Here is a 22,299-nt window from a genome sequence, read left to right as displayed (position 1 = left end):
ATTATAATAACCTTCATCGAGACGAAAGTCAAAAGGCTATCATTATCTTGGGGGCGGCATCACGTCAGCCTCAGAAGTCAGGCGATGATGAATCCTCCAGGTTGAGTATCGCTAGGCTGTGCGGGGGCAGTGCAATAGAAGCCAATAAAGCGTCGCAAACGACACACGGCCAAAAGCAAAAGGGCACTTTTTAAAAAAGATTGAACTTTTCGCGCGTAGGTTGTCAGTTCCATCAGGCTGCGCTTGAATTATAGCCAAGCCTTGTAGAAATTTGCTGGTACCATCAAGCGACGTCATTGTGCGATGAGAACGATTCTGGTCATCATTCACGCCCTTGGGGGCGGGGTACAAAATTCACGGTCCTCGATCCTGCTACCACCAACGACTTGACAAAGAAGATATTTTGGCTCTTTTCACAAACCATCATATAAGTTAAACAATAATTAGACACCAACAAAATGACTACTGAAGACCAAGACATCACTCTCACAGCTCAGTGCCTCTGCACGGCTCATACCTTCACCACCAAAGTATCCCGATCAAAGCTTCCTCTACCAGGATCTATATGTCACTGCACCTCCTGCCGAAATGTAACAGGCGCTATGTACAGCAGTCATATACACTGGCCTGGCTCAGCAGATGAGATTCAGAACTCTGACCTGAAGACTTACAAATTTACCTCCAACTCCGTTCTTCTGTTTTGCGGCACGTGTTCATGTCCAATGTTCTGGGACGATCACTACAAAGGTCAACCACAGAACTTTGGCGTTTTCACGGGAGTGCTGAACAATGTTGATGTCGACAACTTGATCAAATTTACGAGGCAGATTTTCGTGGGTGATACGGTCGATGGAGGCGTTTCTCCGTGGCTACGGAATGTCAATGGTGATGGGGAGAAGCCTCGCAGGTGGATGGAGAAACCTAAGCATGGTGGAGAATTGGACGAAGGTTGGCCAGCCGCCAATCAAGATGCTCGGTCTGAAGTGCCTCCAGCTACAGAGGTATCTGTTCGCTGCCATTGCAAAGGAGTTGATCTCGTCTTCCGTCCAAGCAACGTCGACTTCTCTGCTATGGACCCTGAAGCGATTCCTGCGTACATCGACCCAAAGTCTCACAAACATCTTGCGACACTCGATCCATGCCGCTCATGTCGCTTGTCGGTTGGTATTGACATGATGAACTGGACATTCGCCATGCTCAAACAGATCGACTTCCCCGATGGACCTGAATTTCCTCGAAATACGCACAAACTCAAGGACGCAGTCGATAATCCCAACCGAGACCCTCGTTACGGCACGCTTGCGATATATCGAAGTTCACCTGACGTCCAAAGATATTTCTGCTCGCGGTGCTCTGCTACGGTGTTTTATACCGTTGATGATCGTCCAGAGGTTATTGACATTGCTGTTGCGCTGTTACATGCCCCGGAGGGAGCTCGTGCCGAGAGCATTCTAGCTTGGCATCTTGGTGCAAAGATGATGGGAGAGTGGGAATTTGAGAGGCGCTGGAGAGAAAGGTTCGCCATGTCGGTGAAGGACACGTCAGAGAAGTGGCGGATCGAGAAAGGTTATCCCAAAACGTGGAGGAGGATTGCCTTTGAGGACGCAGAGAAGGATGCGGGCAGCCAGAGCTAATCATAATTTTCGTTTTGAAGCATTTCTCACAATATTCAACGTCAGATATATCATGAAGCAGACTTCACTTTCTGTTATTTTCCAGGCAGCCAAACCATACATTTGGGCAATATGAGTTAATGAATGTTTACCCAATACCACAGCGTACAAAACCGACTGGTTGGTTCCATAGATTCACACAAATCCTAAAGTTACAAGCCTTTCAAAGTATCCAATCATATTTACGGCTTCATAAACTCAAACTGCAAGTAACAAAGACGAGGATCCACCAGCGTCCTGTTACAGTTCATAAGTAAACACGCTTTTCCCCTCCGATAACAAATGAAGTTCTCCCCCAGCAACAGGTTCAAATCCTTCAAGCTACCGACCTAGGTCTTCTCCCGAACTTCATGACAGAATCGTATCCCCGGGATCAACGGACGATGCCTACTTCCCCAAACCTAGTCACGCTTCCGGGTGAGGTCAGGGACGAGGTTTACGGCCATTACTTCAGAGTTGAAGGCGGATATGTCTTCGACAGTAATTCTGAGAAGCTCACCGCTGTGGACGGCGGGCCCATCCATCTTTCCTTGATCCAGACATGCCGGTCTATCGCAAATGACACCAGACATCTACCTTTCAGACTGAACGACATCTCATTCTCGACACTCTGCTCACCCAAATGGAGTGCTTGGGCTGGTCGCTACCAGTACCAATCGAACTTTCTTGCCATCCTGAAAGGAGATATGCTTTATCAACTTCAAGGTCGTCACATGTCTCCTGATTTGGAAGCCGCGTTGGAACAAAAGTTCCCAAGGCTCATGCCAGACTTCAAAAACCGCCTTGAGAGGGAGTATCGTCCATCTATTCAATACAGTCGCCGCAATAGCAATGCTCTTAGATATTCTAAGGACTTTGTGGACGACAGGGTGGCCGTTGATAGCCGCTTTAGTCAGATAAGGAAATGGGGCGAGGATGTGACTATGTCAAGGGAAGCTATCGCATTCAGTCTCCGGTTTGTAGCAAAGAGCCAACGCCCCAAACTCGCCAAGCTGATCGAAGAAATATTGCCTGGTTGGACACTCGATCATGATCCTCAAGAGCTCCTTGATCTGACTTTGGATCCCTGGGATATTCCCTCCAAGAAGACTCTCTGGCGGATTGGGCAAATTCTCAGGGACGACTATGCATGGGAGCACATTCACAAGTGGCACCATGGATTTCGCGAAAAGTATCGCTTTTCTGCGGCGGCAGTGGCAATCCGATTTCTTCGTGAACTGTCCGCTGAGCAGAGGCAACATCTACGACATGTCACCCTCGTGGAAGATGCATATGCCGTTTGTTCCTCATCATGTCATGCCATGGGTCTTGTTGACATCTGCAAGGAGAATCCAAAACTTCAGATTCGACGTCATGTCAAATTATACCGCAGCCCAGCAGCATCTTTCGGCAGGGCCCTGATAACTCTGACATATTCCGATCTATCAAGGCTTCCTTCTCGAAATACCCGCTCTGACTTTGTCACTCCTCTCGTTATGGCTTCTGAGATTGCTCAATGGTTGAAAGAGGCAGCTTTTCTGCCACATGCTGGAATGCCGCCGAACTCATTCACGCTATTCCTAGATGGAGAACCACACAAAGCCTTCTATACTAGGGTGTTTGAGAGCGTCCTGCTGCTAGGTGAAGGCCTTACTCAAGCGTATGGAAAGCTCCTTCAGATGCGACCTCACCAATTCCAGGAAAGGGTTTATTGGGATCTTTACAGTGACCACCTTTCTATGGCACTTAAACTCTTGACGGATCAGGACTCGACACCAAGACGCACGAGCGACACCGCACTTATCTGCACCAATTTTGATGTGGGCCGACGTCCTGATGTCGAAAAGCTTGTGGTGGATCGTCTGCACTGGGACTCAATGCATTGGGACATGGCATTTATTATGGTGGGTTTGAACGTCGAGGTACGGCCGTCAGCTTTTGGGCAATGGCATGATAATGTCTTGAGGTACTTTGAACAGAAACCCCCTGGTATGGAAGACCTCTAGTTAAGGGTGTGATACAGCTAGAATGTCAGCAGTAAAGTTAGCTCATTTTGATTGATGGATAGCTTGGGAGGAATATCAATTAGTCACCAATCAACAAGCATCAATTAGCCTGGGTATCTCTACGTCGACTGGGGCGGAGTGTGAGCAGAGGAGTGCTCAAATGAGATTCAGGAAAGAGGTGAGGAATTTTATTTTTGTGACGAGAGTTATTTAATAACTATTAAACCTATTAGGCTACTACCAACAATAGCACCTCAAGGTTAGCTAGAACGCGTAGTTAGATACTTGTTTCTAACCTATCCTTCTATTTGACGTGATCTCTCGTACTACTTCGCAGTTAAACTCAACGTTCCTGCTCCGGGCACCATTAATCTCACCATATTTCTGCCTGACACGTGTTCCCTAGTTTGTTCTTCCGATCTTGTATACTATATATATTCTATCATATGCCGTATGTCATTGAGCGACTATACATTACGCAATGGTAGATACTCTTTACTTTTGAACACATGAGGGAAGAATATTTCTTAGTGAACTAAACATGATAAGACTGTCCTTCTCCACTAATATCATAATACATTCTAAGAGGACCCTTGACAGGACATTACTGGGGATAAATCAACAAACACTATGACTTCTCAGTACCTGGATCTACCCCTGAAGTTCCCTCTAGTTCTTTGATGCTCTTGCCGTCGATATTTTCCAAGGGTTTCTTGGGCGCTGCCTCCTTATCCAGTGGCCCGGGTCGTGAAAAGATAGCACCGCCAAGTGACAAGTTTGTCGCACGAAGGACCATCTGATAAAACAGCGTCATGCCCGTAACTAGGATTTCATCTCTTGCCGCAGGATCATTCGCCTTAGGCCCTAGAAACTCGACACATCCGACATTGTTAAGCGACCAACAGTTGGCGGAAAACTTGGCAACCGGCCACTCCTGCTCATCGAGACAGATAAAGTCCCATGTCTTGAAGCTGCTGGCACTGGTCCATGTCATAGCAGCTGGTATTCCGTCTGGACTGTTGGAGTAGTTGTACGATAGGTGGGTGTATGATGTCATGAAGCGCTTTAGAGCTTTGATAGTGCCTTTTTGGCCGTGGAGCTCGTAGTCGGCATGTATTGTGACGGGGTGAAGTGTACCGGAGCCTATTACAGCTGTAGGGTTGTCGTAGGGATGGAAGACAAGGCTGGGGCATTTGAAGGCATGATAGTCGACAATATACTTGGGTGTTGTGTTGTTCGTCTGGGGGTCTTTCTCTGAGACTAAAGCCTTAAACTTCTTCCACTTGTAGTCAACTTCAAAGACAGTGTTGGATGACTGCATGTTGTCGGTTGCTGAGAGACGGTCATAGGACTTGCTCATTTTGACTTGACTTATGATATAAGATTACGGGTTCGGTATGAATGGATTGCTTTGACTAATACCTAGATTATCATGGGATCTTAAATACTTATATATAATGCTTGGTAGAATATGAGCATGAATGTGGCTTGCCAGTGTAACATCGAATCAAGTAAAGACCCACAGATCTGTTGTCTTGCTAACTTCATCTGGTGTCACGGAGCGCTCCGATCGGCATCATCGGTGGCAATTAATTCGTCTTCGTGCGCTAGCTGCGCCTTGTTGGGCTGAATGACCGATTGCTTCACTGATAAGCGATAAGAGATAAGAGACTGTTATCGGTGACGTCACTGAGTCTGGCTGATAGTGCTATCGATAAGATAACATCACTACCCTATATAAATCTGACTTTCCTATATTTGCTTCTTCATGCCTTGTTAGAAATGGAGAGAAACCCTTTAGTATTTTAGTTTAAGTAATTTAATTATTTTACTTATTCTTAGTATAGCAACTCGATGATTAAAGATTTACAGCATATCATGTTCACAACCTAGTTGGCTTCAACATAACCACGCAGCGATTCCCCACGTATAGAATTGTTCTTTTGTTATATATGTCTCACTTTCGCATTATAACACCTCAGACTTATAAAATATTACTTCCAGTATCCGGCCAAGACGACTATTTCAGTAGCGACGGGCAACATTGACACCCAGGGGCCTCGCGATAGACACTCATCACAACATCCCCTCTCACAAAAATTCTTTTCCCCAGTTGCTCAAGTAGTGCATAGGTGAAAGCACCCCAGTAAGATAAACTTGCCAATTTGAGACGTTTGCCAAGGCAAAGGGCTTCGGTTCAAAGCAGATACTTCTTACTTAGTATACCCAGCCTCCCTACTTCGCCGTCTAGAGACAAGATTTCTGCGCCATCTTCATTTCTTGCAACCAACAAGACCAAAGTCCTTTTCGAGTCCTAAACTCACAATACTTCGAACTCTTACAGCCGAGTCCAAGACATTTTCAAGCTTCTCTCCGTAGCTGAGCGGAATATCGATGCTTTCTTCAACACCATTGGAGCTGTCAAAAAAACAAGGTGTAGGGCTGAGCTTGGCATTGAGGCCAAGCCAACCACCTTCTCCGCAGGGCTTCCAAAAGTGGCGAACCTATTCCCCGCTCCCTCTTGGCATAAAATGTCATTTATTAATAAATGCAAGCCATAGTTCTCAGCTCTGGGTTGAAGCTCCGTCGAATACCGGACCGCGTGCCACTTTTACCAAAACATCCTGAACGCTGATTGGCCTGGCGCACGCCAAAATGTCATCGCGCTGTGATGTTTGGACGCCTTGAGGATGAGGAGGCTTCTGGAGGAAAGGCTGAGCAGCTAGGCTGGGCTGTATTGATTAAGCTTATTCTCTTTTAGGTGCCGCTAGACTGCGAGGGATGCTATTTCGAGGGATTGTTAGGCTAATTGAGTTTGTCGCGAGGCAGAGCAGGAAGTGCCTTTAATTGTAAGTGTGATGAGCTGAAGGTTGATGCATGAAGCCATCGTGTATAAGAAGAGGCAGTCTGTCCTCGTCAATTGAGTCTTCTCATCATCTCAAACACACTCTCAACTCAGACATCTAAACAACAATCACATCTTCCATTACAATCTTCCAACCTCGTCTGTAACCTCTTTCAAAATGCTCACTCAAACCATCTTTTCCATTCTCGCCATCGCCACTACCGGCCTCGCTGCTCCCGTCGAGCCCCGCAGCAACGACTACTTCACCCCCTCAGAAATCCACACCTACAACATCAACAACGGAGCAATCTACGACACAGACGAAGGCCGCGTTACCAAAGCCCCCACCAACGGCGGCAACGACATCACAACCCTTCTCACATTCACCTACCCCGAAGCAGCCAAGGGCAAGAAATGCCAATTCGCTTTCTACCTCGCTCCTGGTGAGAACGTCATCGGTAGCAAGAAGCTCGATCTCTACTCCAGCCTCGCACCTGCTCCTGGTCCTCGAGCTGGCTGGGGTCCTGGTAACCAGCGCAATGTCCACTTGGGACGCATGGATGTCAAGGTTGGAGGCTTTGCGACCTGGGAGGCTACTTATGGTCCGTACATGACCCAGAAGACGGATTGTAAGAAGCCTGGTACCGTTGAGGGACTTGAGCTTGTTGGTGTCTACGATCTTGATGCTATCTACTGGAACCCGGCTAAGTCTGGTCCTCGTATTGTTATTAGCTAAAGCGGTGGAGTCGCTAGTCTTTGTTGGTGTTTCAGTTCGTCTGTATATATTATTTAACGCTAGACGGTAGTGCGTCACTTTGCTTGGGTTTGTGAGCTATTTTGGGATTGGAACTTTGTATGCAAATTACAATATCAGTACATCTCTCTCATTATTACCCAAAGCCACTTTTTGAACATCAGTTGTAATTCTTCAGAGATCTCCAGATGTTTTGCTATACGACTGAGGCAGTAAACAACCAAAAGCAGTAATCGCCGAATCATACCATAATGCACAGCCAGTAAACGAGCTGCAGTCATCCTCCTTCCTTCCACTGGAATATGACCGGCCACACTGACCATTTTCTGACCCCTTTCTGACTCGTAATCATCGCCGTCAGTATTTACCGCATTCCTATCTCATAAGCTTCTTTAAACTCATGTGAATCTGACTTGGTATTGATTGAACATCTGTACCTCTCATCCAATCCAAACCTGCTGACATTCCCCACCAAACTTAGCCCTCGTGTGTGTCCACATTATGATCTGACGCAGGGACAAGGACAAGGGCCCGTCGTACTAAACGGTCAAGCATTTCAGAGCGGAAATAATGCCGGCTAAGTGGAGTATCATGGCGTTTCGGCCCGTTGGAACTTGGAGACAGAGGCTTTGATTTGCCAACGTCTGGTTCCAATTTTACAATGTCAGCGGCTGTGCTTTTCCCTTGCATGAAAGCATGTGACAAGGGGGGTTGATGGAGACGAGCCTTACGAGGAGGTGTAACGTTAACTCAGGGACATTTTACGATTGGACCTTACAGATGAAAGCTTGTCTTGGCCCTCTTGGGCTGAATCTGGAGAACGCAATCGTCGTGACATGACCCCTGAGCTTATGCAGTCATCGTCTGTCACTCTAGAAGAGTCGCGTGCTTGACCAGGAAGATATGAAAACGTTTCTCGTATTAAAAATCTATCTATATGCAACTAACGCTTAAAAGACTAAATGGTTGAGTGGGTACGTATGCCGACTCGCATCTAAGAAATTGTCTCGTATCTCATTGTGAAATCCCGCATGTAATCGACTCACGAAAGCCTCGAGGATAAGTCGTTGGAGGTCCTTTGCAGGGTCATCCTTGCGGAACCAATGATGACGGATGAAGACTCCGCCACATGTCTTATCCCCAATGTATGGAGCGCCATTCCCGTCCATGCATGGTATCGTGCCGATGTCTTGGGTCTGGTTATAGCTGTATCGTACGTAATTCGAGAATGCGGCTTGCTCGTGTGCCCAGTCGTTCGCCCATCGCTGACAACCCTTGAATTTCTTCTCGCTTGGGCATTGTTCCCAGTCGTCGAAAAGTTCTTGTGTTCTGTTGCTTTGCTGGGCGATCATGAAGCCCGTGTTTTGCATGACCTTGCCCTTTTCGTCGCGGTTTCGTGGAGAATCGGGATCGTTCGCTAGCGCAAGAAGTGTCTTATCCGTAATGTTCCATAGCTTCATCAACCATTCGAAGGGTACCTGGGGGTACATGAATTCTGCGTCGGCGTCGAGAAAAACGACGATATCGTGGGACTTAAGCGCTTCTCGGATCATTGGGACCTTAACCCACGTCTGATGTCGCTTAGGATAATTGGGGGCTCGGACAAATTTGTAGTCATAACCATGAATCATAGCTGGAGTCTGTTAGCCGAGTTTCCCTCTCCCCGCAGAGAACAAGATCATACCATAGAGATAATGGTTCATAATTCCGCCAGTTCGTCCCTTCATTTCCTTGTAATCCAGCGCCGAGTCATTCATCACGGCGCCAGGTCCCTTGTCCAATCGAGTGTCAACATCCAAAATGAGGAGCTTCTTGCCCAAGGGCTGGGGCCAGTTCTGGTTCTCCTTGGGTACCTCGTAAAGGTACCCCTCATCTGTCGAAAAGCTTGTCGCATTAATGTCAAGAAGAAAAGGTTTCCATAAATCGTGCATCAAATTCGACGTGTGCGACGCGAGCTTCACTTGATGCGGGTTTGATCGTGTTGTTCTGCAAGCGCATTATTTTGTTAGCGACATTTCGCTGGAATGCTGGGCGACATTTTAGCCACTGACGCGACGTACCGATACGACAAAATGTTGGGAGGTTCGAAATAAAATCCCCATGTATGTGTTACCAGTCCAAATATTACCAAAATGCCCATAGCGAGAAGGACGCCCTTCTGCCTGCTGGCCCTTGGTAGCAGCAGCTTGGCCACATGTGTGAGGTTTGAGGTCTTCATCTCGACGGCGAGATTGTTTTTCATACGTGTCACCTCGCTTGGAAATAGACAAAGTTCATGAGGTCAAAAGACTCGGACAATTCCGTTTTGACTTTGGTGGGCGAAGGGGAAATGATTTAAGCCCTTGTTGATGAACGCCAGTTATGTTTAAAAAAAGACACGACAAGACAAGAGAGAGAGAGGGAAGAAAAAAAAAAAGGAGATGTAAGTTCAGCCCAACAGGCTTTTTTAGTCTTTTTTTACGAGGGAGTCAAATTACATTTATTCTCGTATTTCTGTTGGTTCCAACATACGGGAAAACCGGCAACGCTTGGGCCTGAAGGAGCAGAGTCTCGAAGCTTTCACCCTACGACACAATGACAGATCCCTGTAACCGAGGCGGGGCCCGCGGACTGTTTCGGTAGATTTATTGGATGCGTCGTACGGCGTTAGCGTATGGCATTTCACAGACGCGTCACTAGTGAAAAGCTAAGCCTTTTCTCATCCCAAGGCCCGGGGCATGATGTGATTCAAGCAGTCCAGGGGGACACCACTCCGTAAATAACGCTCGGTATCACCCGTGTCCTATCGGAACCGCTGTCGAGGGCATGTGCACCGCTTTCATAGGAAGCTCCAAGCGTGACTCAGCGAGATCTGATTCTGACACTGACAGGATAGATTTGTTTAGTTTATTCAGGGACCTGAATAACCCCTGTTTATTGCGGTTACGATATCTTGGCCCCAGCATTTGTGACTGCTTGATCGAGGCTAGTCGATTTATTCGTACAGCCTCCTCCTATTCAAGTGCACCCACTTTCTCGATTTTACGCTCCCTTCAATCATGCCTGGATCCTGCCCTTTCGCTGACGACACTGCCCTCACGGCTAAATAGCCAGTTTCATCTTCAGGGCGCACATCCACGAGCTCAAGCCTCATATTCTTTAAACATCTTGCTCTTTCAGGTCCGTCGAGATGTGATCCACCTGCCGGAAGCGGCACATACGGATTGTCTCTGGTTAGAGTACTAGCGAAACCGAGAACGTCCGGGCCTTGGATCAAAACTTCGAGAACGAGGCCGCAAATAGCGAGGATTTGCAGTACCATTGTTGTGAATAGCAACAGACCGACCCATACGCGCTGGGCACTGTAGACATCAATCGTGGTTGTTCTTGTACCCATGGTGGTGTTCATGAAGGAGTCTTTGTAAGTCTGACCCGTCTCCAGACCGTTCATGTTGTGCGACGGGATGGTGCCATATGAAACATTGGTATGACCTCCAGGATTCAATCCAGCGTCCCAATATGTGTTGAAAGCGGTCGTCATTCGTCTGGAAAATACATATGGGAATTTGGCGAGATCTTCTTTCGTCCACGGCAATTGACTGGTGTACTCATACGGATTTTCATTTTTCATCAGGTACATCTCCGATGGCGACGGTTGAACTCCGTCTTTATCACCCGAAGCTTGCGCCCATGCATATAGAGCATAACTAAGCTCTTTGAGACGCAAATCGCTTCGTGTAATCGATGGTGGAAATAGAGTACTCCCTGTCTGGTTTTCAGTGGAAAGTCGCCGTTGCTGTCGCGCTTCACAAGTCGTCGCTGGGTCCCCTGGTCCGCAGTGAATAGTTGTCTCGACTTTGATCTCGTGAATGGCACATTTTACGACGTATAGTTGAGATCCGCGCATTTGCTTGACGTACAGGAACTGATAGGGCGAGTTGATGTCGTCTTCTTCTTCAGAGTTGAACCAGGATTCCGGCAGGAGGTTGAAGGCTGAGAAGCTGGGGTATTTGTAGAACAGATCAAGAATGTTGGTTTGGTTCTCAGTCAACTTTCCCCGTAATGGATCAAAGCTGTCGACGAAATCGCAATTGACGTGGAAATATGAGGTTGGTATCGTAAAGTTGAACTTGGTAGGTTTGTCGGGTCTGATGAGGCCTCGGATCTTGATACCCAGCAATGAAGCATAAGATTCCTTTCCTGAGACCAAGTCCGATTTGTTCACATCATAGAGATCGTATGTGCCATCATCAAGTCTGTCCTGCGACAACTGGGGAATTTTAGGCAAGCCCCAAATATCCCTCGGCGATGCTTTCTGCTTCGAAGACGACAATAAACTCGCAGCGTATGTTGCGCCAACGCTATGTCGGTAGTCGATCCATCTTGAGTGGGATACTTGATATGCTGGATCAGCATAATAGACCGTTCCATTCGATATCAAGTCGAACTTTGCATCGCGTAGAAGTCTCGATGAACTTTGTCCACCCAGAGGTGATAGGAGCCAAGAAGTGAGAATGATGATGCCAATAACTGCATTTGTCCGTATCACGAAAATTCGCTCAATGGCGGTGGCCAAGTTCTGACTGCCGATCAACTGCTCTAGAACAGGGAGGTTTACACCGCCGCGGCTTTCGAGACACCATCGGCCGAAGACCCGGTAAAACCTTCCAACTAAGGCGGCGAATAATATGGGGTACAGAGATGGACTTAGTACCGTTAGTTGTAACACAGTTTTTCCGTATTCAGAATGAGGTTGGTTATCGAGGCGTATCGCTGTGATAGCGAGAGCTTCTCTCTGTTAGTCTTCCCCTTTAGATCAAGGGATATACCTTACCGATGAAACAAAGCGGCGTAAATGTCAGAAGAACGCTGAAAATCCACCCAAACACTGTTGGTGCGTCCCAGTGTTCTAATGTCTTTGGACCTCCATGCCAGTTATTTCGTATTCCTGTATGAGATATTATCTCTTCCATCTGGAAATCCGTAACATCGTCTGTCGAGTCATTGGCCAGAAACGGTGCATGTGCAGTATCTGCCTTTTCATGATTTGGTGAGGCTAAAGACGGCCTGATAAAGTGTCAGCATGACTTCCGACTAACAATGGCCGGACAATTACCAATAGTGCCGTATAAGCCCCAGAATGAGCAGAGTGGCGACAAGAAAACCCGCACAAATCCCTATGACAGTTGCAGGTCCAACTTCATGCTTGCCACGATCCCAGTTGATATTCGAGAAGTCCGGCGCCTCAAAAGTACTATTCTCTTCTACCCCAGGCCTCAAGTCTGAAGCTGTCCCATTCTGTACACGATACGGCTCAAGAAACAATTTTCGCCATCCTTCTTGCGCCGGTAACTGAGCCGGGATCAATTGGTTTTGCGGACATCCTCGTGAGCATGGATCAACACCACAGCATCCTAGAAAATGCGGCATTGACAAATCACATCGATAAAAAGAGGCATTATGAAGTGCGCCGCATTCAAGACCGAATTTGTATGCTGTTCGTCCTGGGCTGTAGCTCATCGGTCGCAAACCTGTTTGCGGGCAGATTCCAGACCCGTCGGCGCATGGATCTGAGTCGCAGCATCCGACAAACTCTAAGTTAGTCGAAGGTTTCTTGCAGACATAGAAGTTTCCTCCGCTAAAACACCTGATCATGTAGTAGTCCGTGATAGCAGTATAATTCACCTCCATTCTGGATGTGATTGCGTGAAACGTACTGAATTACTGAATTATGCAGAAGAAATTAGGAACTAGATGAGAAGACACAAGGACCTGATGAGGGCAGAGCGCTATTATTAAATCATGCCGCTCCGACGGAAACGCCACAGAGGCAGTAAAAGCTCGAGTCTAGACTCTTTTCATGCTCAGCCTCAGCCAGCCATCCTTTCCTGATTGGAAGACCAGATTTAAACACCAGTAAGCTTCGCGCTATCGTTTTCAGCTCAAGCCACCCCGGAAAAAGACGACGGAAACTGTCTTGATACCTTCTTGCGTTACGTCCGTCTTGAAACGGATGTTGGAGTAATCCCGGTTTGAACCTCCAATGAACTTAGCCTCTTGATATGTTTCACATTGAGTCACCATGCTCCGCCACAATAAATATTTAAGCATGATTGTTTTAGTCAAGGACTACAGGTCAGACAGCTTCTATTTCTTCCGGCCTTAGTAGTAGCTTGGGAGTAACCAGGCAGCTTCCTCTGTCGCATGACCACTGAGACATTGAATCGAGACACGTCATCACCTAGTCTATATGATATCGCCACATGTATAAGGACTGAAAATATAATTCTTAACTTCTTGTATTCGGCCTTACGTCACTAGGACTACCAGGTCTCCTCCAATATTCTCACGGCCCAGTGTACTGAAGATAGACAGAGACATATTCCTGCCAAAAAGTACTTATCTAGAAGGTTCAGCAAACTGGTGAGAAAAAGGCTGGACAGATCCAAAGTTCGGCGTGCCATCAGCATTTGCAGTCAACGGCTGCGTCATAGCATATCTGGTATCATCACAAGCACCATTCTTATTAGAAGTAGCATGGAAAGTGATGAACGTCTGCTTTCCATCAGGACTCTGGAAGAAACTGTTATGACCAGTTCCATAGCTTCCATTAGCACTCTTCAGAACACAACCGTTGGACTTTTTCCACGCTGAAGCCTTGGCAGGATCGGTCTTTCCATCCCACTCGAGCAGAGCGACGCAGTAGTCTGGGGTCCAGCAGTAGTTGGCTGAGTAGGAGATGTAGGTCCTGCCGCCGAAGTACAAGGCGTTGGGTCCCTCTTGCACGGGAGTTCCGCTCTTTTCCCAGCTTTGATCAGGCTGGGAGATGATGCTTAGGGCACCGACGGACAAGAAGTCGGAGCCTAGTTTGCGGATACAGGTAGACTGGTATTGAACACCGGTCATGCAGGAATAGACGAAGTAGTTGCCGAATTGGTTGGTGCGAAGGATGGTGCCGTCGATGCCCCAGTCATCAGAGAGCTTAGCTCCGTAGGACCAGCTGTCCCAGGGGCTAGCACCACCTACTTCTGTTAGCTGTATATCATTCAAAGAACATGGAAGACTTACCCTTGATAACGTGTGAGCGCTGACCGGTAAGATCTTCTGACTTTCCAGCAGTATAGTAGATATACCATTTGCCGCCAAGGTAGTGCAGTTCAGGAGCCCAGACGTTGGATGAGCGCGAAGGATCAGAGTCGGTGTAGATGACCTTTGGAGTAGCAGTCTTGAGGCCCTCGACGGTGGTAGCTCGAGACAGTTGGAGGTTTGTCCATTCTGTCGAGATGAGGTAGTAGTAGCCTCCAGTGTAGGTAATCTGAGGGTCACCACCGCCGGGGTTTCTGATAGGGTTGGTATAAGCACGAGCTGAGCCGATGAGGCCCAGGGCCAGTGTGAAGATATTATTCCAAGAAACCATGATTGCGACTGAGATAGCTGACCATGCTGGATTTGCAAGATCAACGGGCTTCAATGGAAACTTTATACAACCGTCGCGTATAAAGAACTCGTTGCTAGAATACCAGCTCATGCGCTCACAACACCGGTCCCCCGTGAGAGCCTGGGTAACCTTCCCATATCGTCCAAGTGCATTGATTAGAAGAACAGCTGACTTCTCATTCCGGATGGCTCGCCGAGCATGACCGGGAAGTGGGATCTGGGGTTGCCGATCCATGACCGGGATGTCGATGCGGTCCAATCGTGTCACTGTAGGCCCGTCCCGCAATGCTTATTCTCCAGCAAAACTTCGGGCGTTCAAGGTCCGTTTTCGAATTGGGGGTGGAGTTGACTCAAGGCGCCCCAATAGAAGTGATGATACGATTAAGTCTATTTTATAGTTGCGGATTCCCCGGATCGTTGATGTGGAGGGGATGGAGGAAGACTTGCCACCACAATCGTTAGTGACAGAAACTCATGCTCCTCTGTGTCTACGCTAATAAGTCGGCTTGTGAAGATTAAGTCACCACCGTTATGAGAAGGTCATGTTCCAAGACCAATTGAAGAACTGTAGTCAGTGGAAGATTAACCTCAAACGCTTCTTCTATATTATGTTTGCCTCAAGCGTACGCCTTCAGAGCAATATCTTCGTTCATTTCATCCGTAATACTTATCCAAGATCCTGATCTGTTCCTCTTCCGAAACCGTTCCTTCCACGCCCGGAATCTATGCCACCAGCAATTCTTGATACTCGCTTGTAGTCCAGCCACAGTCTGCTCCAATTCCTCCCTATGGCTCTTGAGCCCTGCGATCTCAGCCTCTTGCTCAGTAAGCCGAGCCTTGTAGCGGTTTTCCATGGACTCTTTCGCAGCACGTTCGGTTGCGACTTGTTCTTCAGTGGCGTTGGCTTTGTTGGTTGTATCCTCTAACATGGCCGTGTATTGTTTAATCTTCTTTTCGAAGGTTTTGATTTGAACATCAAGATCCCGGTTCTGTTCCTTGACCGACACATATTCATTCAGTTTCTTTTGCGCATCGATCATTTGCGCTTTCAGAGATTTGTTCTCCATTTCTAAGCTGTTGCGAGCGAGCAAATCGTTCATGGCTTGGGTTTGAAGCTTTTCCAAGTTCCTCTTCGTGGCTGACAATCTACCTTCCGTACCGCTGCGATGATCTTCGCTTTCTTGGAGCTGTTGTTCTAGATGCATGATCTCATCTCGTAACCCATTGACGTCTCGTTGGTACTGCTTCTGTGTTTGAGTATTTGCCTGTCTTGCCGCACTAAGATCTTCGTGTAGTTTTAGAATATGCGATTGAAAATCCAATGTCTGTTGGACCTGTGTCATAACTTCGGTTCGCTTGGCCATCCTCTGCCGCTCCACAGATACTGCCTCCTTTACCACGGTTGTCCAATGTCCCACGAATCTGTGCACTTGACCTGCATGGTAAGTGCGACAAAGGCACAAATCTGCTAGCTGACTCAGAGTTTGTGTCGTAACAAATTCCGGAGAGTTTTGCGACATCCGGTCGAGCAACGGAGCAATTGCCGAAAGGCGTGGTTCCTTGATAGTCAACGAACAGCGGGTTTTTCTTGTGGTGATACCGATACATCTGCGATGATGATAAATCTGCAACACATCCGCTGCATCCCAAACGACCGAGGTCATTTTGACATGAACGGAGTGAAGTGGTTGAAAAGATTATGAGTACTTCGTGCAGGTCTATGTTACTATAGTTATAGGGGGTGTTGCAGGCCATTAAGTTAACTTTAGGTCACTGAGGAAAAATTACACAATGAAGAGGAGGAGCAGCGATGAGGGAATTGGGACATGATGGGTGCTGAACAGTTTATTTGGTAAAAGCTGAAACTGTTGGTTTGCATGTAGTGAACCAACATGCATATTTACAACGGGGCGCAGTGGTCATGGGCCTCGTACCAACAGCTCTGATTGCACAGATTCCAGTAAGACCCCTGACAAGAGACCATCGGGTATGCAGAGAAGGCCACTCCGGTTAGTATTTCGCCATGGCCCTGATCCACACGAAACGTACCCCCTTCGTTAGAGTCTACAGTATTCAGATGCAAGTGTTTGAAAGTGTAAAGTAATAAATAAATGTGAGAAGTTGTGAAGAATTGAGTTAGCAGACCAAGTTATATTGTTCTTTGAAACTGTAATTGCTGCAAAAATGCAATAGTATCATCTAAGTGCATTAATTAGAAGAACAACTGGCTTCTCATTCTAGATGGTTCACTGAATATGATTGGGAAGTGAAATCTGGGATTGGCAATCTGTGACCGCAAAGGATGCAATATATATATGTTAATCCACTATGTAAGTTAAATAGTTTGAATATGTAAAATATACACCCAGACACGAGAAAGAAGAACTTGATAATTCTCTGGCAGTTCTATCTCTGAGTGAACAGTAAAAACACAGAAGGATTCACTTAAACCTAGAAAATAATCGCACCCATACCCAGCACAAGCATTGCGTACCAATAACTGCAAATTTTCTTACTTGCCATAGTCTCCCCTGTATTACTTTCTGGAGCAACACTTTTTGACACCGCAGTCTCTGTTGAGGAAGTACTTGCTGCTGACATAGTGCTCACAGCTGAGTCATCCACGCTGGCAAACTTGTGAGGAGTAATCGAGGTCTTTTCTTCCTCTGCTGACTCTTTTCCGTCCAGAGACGAGGCATTTTCATTTGCTCCTGAGCCGCTGCACTTCTTTTGGACGAGCTTGAGCTCCTTCCGCCACCAGTCACCTGCCGGAGTTTCCAGCGACGGCCATGCCAATGAAGTTGACCTCATGGTAATCATCTTGACGTAACAGGGGTGGCAGAGCTCCTCGAGGGGCCGTTCCTCATCATCTGCTACTACGGAGAATTTGTTCATGATTTCTGGGCAAGAAAGTCAGCTACGCAGTCGTCAATAAGAAAGAGATTACAAACCGCCACAGTATCTACCTGTTTTCGCATCCTTGGCACATGTCTGATTCCAGCCGCTAGACATGCTATTACCAAGGTATAGGTAATAGTTCGTTGGGTAATGGTCGGACATGAAATCTTCCTCAGCACATTCCTTGCTAAGCTTACGATACCAGTTTCGAAGCGAGTCGGAGCACGTGCCGGTGCAGATCGTGTCGGCCATCTCCAAATCTTCAGGTAAGTCGCCTCGAAAATTTGGGACAGTAAATTCGAAAATGTATTCATCGCAATCGATTTCAGTTGTCAATACCTTCTCACAGGCCTTCCCGACCCAGATGTCGTCACTATTAAAATCTTCGGGCTCGAACAAATTTATTGCATTGGCACTCATGCAGAGACCAAGGGCAATAACAAATTTGTACATGGCCATTGTGAATGTTGGTGACACATAAACCGAATGACTCGGGCGACGGACTGTCAGCAGCGAGGGTGATGGGTCCTGGTTATAATTTATCAAGGCAAGCCTCAACCATGGGTCGACATAAATGGGGTGGCCAAGGCGGCTAAATGAAATCGTGAGATAACTTATTATTAATGATGCAAACACAAGGGACCTTTTGCATGTGCCAAGGTCGCCAAGACGGCTCAGCACGGGCTGCAAGGGACCCAATGTGCCTGTCGAGTATCGTTTACGATCCTTTAGCAGGGACCATGAAGCATCTGAAGATGTCGCTTTGTTCTCTGCCCGTGAGCAACCAAGACTTGGCCATAACCCCATTATGTGCAGCAACGTCCATCATTCCGCAGCCAGGCGCAGGAAAATCCATAAGTCAAATACCGAGGCAAGTGAACTCGTCAATACGGTACGTTAGCTAACCTAGGCCTAGCTATTGGCCCGAATCCAAACAGAATCTTACTTGTGGAGTTGTGGGACTCGAAATCACGCTTAATATAAACCAGCAACCAACATCACAATCAACCAACACAGCGTTATATAGACCACGGACAGAAGTCTGCTAATTTGAAAATTCGGTTGTCTTGTTTCTTGACTACATCCGGCTTGGCATATAATGTGTCACCAGATTTACGATATGCCATGGGAACAGACCTCGGCATATCAACAATACAGACAATGGTGGAGAAAACATGCAGGGTCCAGTGAACTTTGCCTGCTTGCCGCCTTAAAAAGAACCTCAGATGGGGAGAAGGCGGATCGCTTGAACATCACCCGGGAGTTGTTCGTCTGTAGATACTCTAGCTCCGGGCCCGGGTTATTTTGGTCACCACTTCCCCTTCTGGTAAATGCTCAGAGGTACGGCCTATTTTGAGACACTACAGGGGACAAAGGTTAAACTTCAAGGGTCGAGAACGATAGGTATCAGGTTGTCAGGATATAGCTACGGATGAATATGGATTTCCATGTCTCTAACAGCATAGTTCCATTGGCTCTGATAGACAAAAACAATCCACTTACACAAAGAAGAGGTTCATCGACAAAAGAAGCATCAGAGCCCGAGACCCGAACAGCTCTCCCCGTTCAGCCTTGGCAGCTGCATTGGGCGTGGATGACACAGTCGGTTCAGATGATGTAGTCTGCTCCGGGGTCCCAGTGGACAACACAGACTCTTCCTCGCTGTTGGCCTTTTGAGAAGCTTTCGAGACCTCTGCCGTAGTCGCCGTCTCGGATAGTTCACTCTTCTCTGACACAAGCGTGGCAGTCTCTGTCGGGGTCGAGCCACTGCACTTCTTGTGCACGAGCTCAAGTTGCTCTTCGTGCCATTTGGTGTTGAGGGCGTACGGCGAGGGTTTATACATCTCGAGACGCTTCACATAACAAGGGTGGCAAAGCTCATCGTGCGGGAGTTCCCCGTCGTCTCCAACATCAGTGAAATCTTGGATGATATCTTGGATACAGTCAGCATTATACGTATGCTCAAGTCTATCAGCTAATAACCATTGCAGTATCGTCCTGTCTTGGTGTCTATCATACAAGTCGCATTCGAGCCTGTCCAGATACGAAGACCGTATCGGGCCTTGTTTTTATCCTCACAGTCCTCGGAAACATTGGTGACCCAGTCTTGGAGTGATTGAGAGCAAGTATCGGTGCAAACTGCATCAGTCAAGGATTCACTCTCAAGCGAGCCGTACCAACCTCCCTTGATAAAGCTGTAGGCTTCTTGGTCGCAATTGACATCCGCTGCCACGGCCCTGTCGCAGGCTTTTGTTACATGCTTATCAGTTCCAGCTTCGTAGAGACTGAAAGCACTGGCGCACAAGGATATGCCCAGAGTAACAAAGAGTTTAGAGGCAATCATAGTGAGTGTTGCTAGCTACTCAAAGGCAAAAAGAATTTGGGACGAAAAGAGTGACGCGGGTCAGTAAAAGAGAGAAGGACAAGAAGCCGTGATTTCTCAGCACAAAATCGCTTGTCGGGCGGTGGAAAACTATCCCTTAAATGAAAATCGTGAATTAATGGCCCGAGGTCGTTTGTATGCAGGGTGGATATGCCAAGTCGGTTGCAGGCAAAATGCAGGGGCAACATCCTGGTCTAGGGACATTCACGATTCTTATTTGACCGTCTTGATGTAACATGCTGTTGGCTGTTGGTTCCAAAAACCACATGAGTTTTAATTGCAGTCTACGGATAAATTATGGTTAGATGCAGCGTGAATGAACTCATCACCTTAAAACCAAAAAAGAAACAGTGCCTCAGCGATGTCTTCACCCAACAACTTGTCTGTTCCCACTTCACTTTCACTACCAAGGGCTTGCAAAGATCCCTAAAACATTACTATCACCATTAACCACAGAATGGCCACCATCTACGACATGGTTCAAATGCTATAGCAACCACCTGCCTATGACGATACAGTGGTCAACGGCCGGACATTTCAACAGCAAGCTCTTAAAGTATTACGGGCACTGCGTCTTTACAATCTACCATACCTACTACGAAACTGAATCTGATGAGCACTGGTCCAAGCTCTTCTAGTTTCTAAAAACCCAAGCCAAGACGGCACTGAGTTACTACGACGACGTAGATTTTATCGATAATAGCGGAAATTACATCCCATTATGGCGCGTGCCAAATCTTATAAGTGCATTCTTAACGATGAAACCTCAGGCGCGCCCATGGCTTCTTGCAAGTTGGGGTGCCAGGTGACCTTCAAGTAAACCATCTTCCGGTCGAACAGTCTTCACTACAAACAGAACATGAATAGAACTGACTCAACTGACCAAGGTTAAGCCATGAATTATTTATTGTTATGAAGGAGCAAAGGCAAAATGCTCTTGTCATCGAATGATGACCCAATCTCCCGTACCCGGGTCATATGAAAGATCATACACCGTCTCTGCGCCCTCTTCCTCAGGAACACTGAAGTCAATTATGACATTAGGTTCGTTGTAATGTCCCATGAACTCAAGTGCGAACTTGACATCGGCTCCAGTACTCAGACCTTCTCGGAAGACGAATGAAAAGGGCTCAGACCTTACTACTCGTCTGCTATCCTCAAGCTTGACAGATTGGAGGTACGTAACTGGCGTGCCATCGGTATCGACACCTGTCAGTATAATCACTTGACGTTCGTGTGCATCTCGCTCCATCTTGATGACAAGTCTGCGCTTCAATATGAAGCTTGGAATGGGGTATCCAAGCCTATCCATCACTCTTGTCATCAAAACATCTGATTCGGCCCAAACATGCATATCTGCAAGGCCTTCCATGAAAGTCTCTTGCAGATTACAGATGATAAGCTTGCTATTTCGACTCTTTCCGCATGTCTCGGGGATTCCACTCGCTGGAGGAACGCTGAGGGATGATCCGAGCGCAATGCAAAGATCAGCCTTCTTAGCATGACTTCGAGCAAGCCTGAGTGGTTCTTCTGGCAAGTATTCCCCAAAGTTGATGATAGTGTCGAGGAGAATTCCTCCGCATGACGTGCACTTGCGGCCTGTTCGATGATCATGTACTGACTTTTCGTAGCTCGCGACAGCACGGAAGTCTTTGTGTCTTAGCAAGTGACATATCATCCGGTGACTATTTTCTTACCTCTTATGTACTCTTTGCCACAGTCTTTGCAGCATTCTCGATTACTGTTACCGTGAAGTTCCGAAATTCGATCCTGCGGTGACCAGTCAGATCGACCAAGAGCGTATAGTCGGGCTCTTACTCGTAAAATGCCACTCCTTCGATGCAAACCGTCGCAGTTCTGACTGACAAGATACTTCAGAACCCCTTGGCTCTGGAGTTCTACCAGGGCCATATGCGTCGGTGTCGGGATGGCTTGAAGCGTGCTGGTTGCCTTTCCCGTGCGGGATCTTCCTTGAGCTCTCAGTGTCCAAGCACCTTCTGGTCCGCGGAAGTCGGGAATGCCTATACTAATCAACGGCTGAACTGCATAGAAAGGTCCTATTGTTCGACTTGCCGGCTGAAGTCGAGACGCCTGCACCCGTGAAAACAATGAAGTGCTTGCTCTTCTTGATAAGTGCTACGATCTCATCGGCCTGCTTGTCAACAACGCTAAGAGGGTCGCGGCGCTCCGGTGGCGCGACTTTCGGTGCGGAAGAAGCCATTTACGCAAACTTGAATCAATTTTCACGATGGCACTCAAATATCGGTCAGTGAGTGTAGTGCTTATTTATTCGGTTTGACGTTGCACATATCGGCTGACATTCACGGTGTTCACGCTAGGCAACA

The 22,299-nt window shown here is 47.3% G+C and overlaps 10 protein-coding genes across 10 annotated transcripts; 3 read left to right on the top strand and 7 right to left on the bottom strand.

The window, feature by feature from the left end:
- Positions 1–458: 458 nt before the first annotated feature.
- Positions 459–1,634, top strand: BKA55DRAFT_521818 (Mss4-like protein; the record flags this gene model as incomplete). Its single annotated transcript, XM_046188539.1, has 1 exon — positions 459–1,634. The coding sequence occupies one exon, from the start codon at positions 459–461 to the stop codon at positions 1,632–1,634; it is 1,176 nt and encodes a 391-aa protein (XP_046044510.1).
- A 422-nt stretch (positions 1,635–2,056) lies between these two features.
- On the top strand, positions 2,057–3,658 carry BKA55DRAFT_694921 (uncharacterized protein; the record flags this gene model as incomplete). Its single annotated transcript, XM_046200098.1, has 1 exon — positions 2,057–3,658. The coding sequence occupies one exon, from the start codon at positions 2,057–2,059 to the stop codon at positions 3,656–3,658; it is 1,602 nt and encodes a 533-aa protein (XP_046044509.1).
- Positions 3,659–4,173: 515 nt separating this feature from the next.
- BKA55DRAFT_579392 (uncharacterized protein) lies at positions 4,174–5,060 on the bottom strand. The gene has a single exon (XM_046193847.1). The coding sequence runs from the start codon at positions 5,016–5,018 to the stop codon at positions 4,287–4,289; it is 732 nt and encodes a 243-aa protein (XP_046044508.1). The 5' UTR covers positions 5,019–5,060; the 3' UTR covers positions 4,174–4,286.
- Positions 5,061–6,681: 1,621 nt separating this feature from the next.
- Positions 6,682–7,239, top strand: BKA55DRAFT_694919 (uncharacterized protein; the record flags this gene model as incomplete). Its single annotated transcript, XM_046200097.1, has 1 exon — positions 6,682–7,239. The coding sequence occupies one exon, from the start codon at positions 6,682–6,684 to the stop codon at positions 7,237–7,239; it is 558 nt and encodes a 185-aa protein (XP_046044507.1).
- A 968-nt stretch (positions 7,240–8,207) lies between these two features.
- On the bottom strand, positions 8,208–9,475 carry BKA55DRAFT_522546 (uncharacterized protein; the record flags this gene model as incomplete). The annotated part of the gene is made up of 3 exons (XM_046188589.1): positions 8,208–8,890; positions 8,942–9,243; positions 9,318–9,475. 3 exons carry the CDS (start codon positions 9,473–9,475, stop codon positions 8,208–8,210), a joined length of 1,143 nt encoding a protein of 380 aa, XP_046044506.1.
- Positions 9,476–10,071: 596 nt separating this feature from the next.
- Positions 10,072–12,981, bottom strand: BKA55DRAFT_579386 (uncharacterized protein). Its single transcript, XM_046193846.1, has 3 exons — positions 12,353–12,981; positions 12,071–12,303; positions 10,072–12,024 (listed from the first exon to the last, which is right to left on the bottom strand). The coding sequence occupies exons 1-3, from the start codon at positions 12,925–12,927 to the stop codon at positions 10,232–10,234; spliced, it is 2,601 nt and encodes an 866-aa protein (XP_046044505.1). The 5' UTR covers positions 12,928–12,981; the 3' UTR covers positions 10,072–10,231.
- A 265-nt stretch (positions 12,982–13,246) lies between these two features.
- BKA55DRAFT_666937 (glycosyl hydrolase) lies at positions 13,247–14,653 on the bottom strand (the record flags this gene model as incomplete). Its single annotated transcript, XM_046197796.1, has 2 exons — positions 13,247–14,258; positions 14,305–14,653. The coding sequence occupies 2 exons, from the start codon at positions 14,651–14,653 to the stop codon at positions 13,636–13,638; spliced, it is 972 nt and encodes a 323-aa protein (XP_046044504.1). The 3' UTR covers positions 13,247–13,635.
- Positions 14,654–15,290: 637 nt separating this feature from the next.
- BKA55DRAFT_679510 (uncharacterized protein) lies at positions 15,291–16,458 on the bottom strand (the record flags this gene model as incomplete). Its single annotated transcript, XM_046198171.1, has 1 exon — positions 15,291–16,458. The coding sequence occupies exon 1, from the start codon at positions 16,335–16,337 to the stop codon at positions 15,291–15,293; it is 1,047 nt and encodes a 348-aa protein (XP_046044503.1). The 5' UTR covers positions 16,338–16,458.
- A 115-nt stretch (positions 16,459–16,573) lies between these two features.
- On the bottom strand, positions 16,574–18,030 carry BKA55DRAFT_597736 (uncharacterized protein; the record flags this gene model as incomplete). The annotated part of the gene is made up of 3 exons (XM_046196119.1): positions 16,574–16,737; positions 17,214–17,573; positions 17,625–18,030. 3 exons carry the CDS (start codon positions 18,028–18,030, stop codon positions 16,574–16,576), a joined length of 930 nt encoding a protein of 309 aa, XP_046044502.1.
- A 1,040-nt stretch (positions 18,031–19,070) lies between these two features.
- On the bottom strand, positions 19,071–22,240 carry BKA55DRAFT_652317 (DHS-like NAD/FAD-binding domain-containing protein; the record flags this gene model as incomplete). Its single annotated transcript, XM_046197342.1, has 5 exons — positions 22,028–22,240; positions 21,652–21,975; positions 20,924–21,604; positions 19,555–19,926; positions 19,071–19,504 (listed from the first exon to the last, which is right to left on the bottom strand). The coding sequence occupies exons 1-5, from the start codon at positions 22,173–22,175 to the stop codon at positions 19,071–19,073; spliced, it is 1,959 nt and encodes a 652-aa protein (XP_046044501.1). The 5' UTR covers positions 22,176–22,240.
- Between the last annotated feature and the right edge of the window lie 59 nt (positions 22,241–22,299).

This window comes from Fusarium redolens (assembly GCF_020744475.1).
Source record: "Fusarium redolens strain MPI-CAGE-AT-0023 chromosome Unknown BKA55scaffold_17, whole genome shotgun sequence".
NCBI classification, from domain to species: Eukaryota; Fungi; Ascomycota; class Sordariomycetes; order Hypocreales; family Nectriaceae; genus Fusarium; species Fusarium redolens.
This window is presented reverse-complemented; position numbering and strand designations above follow the sequence as displayed.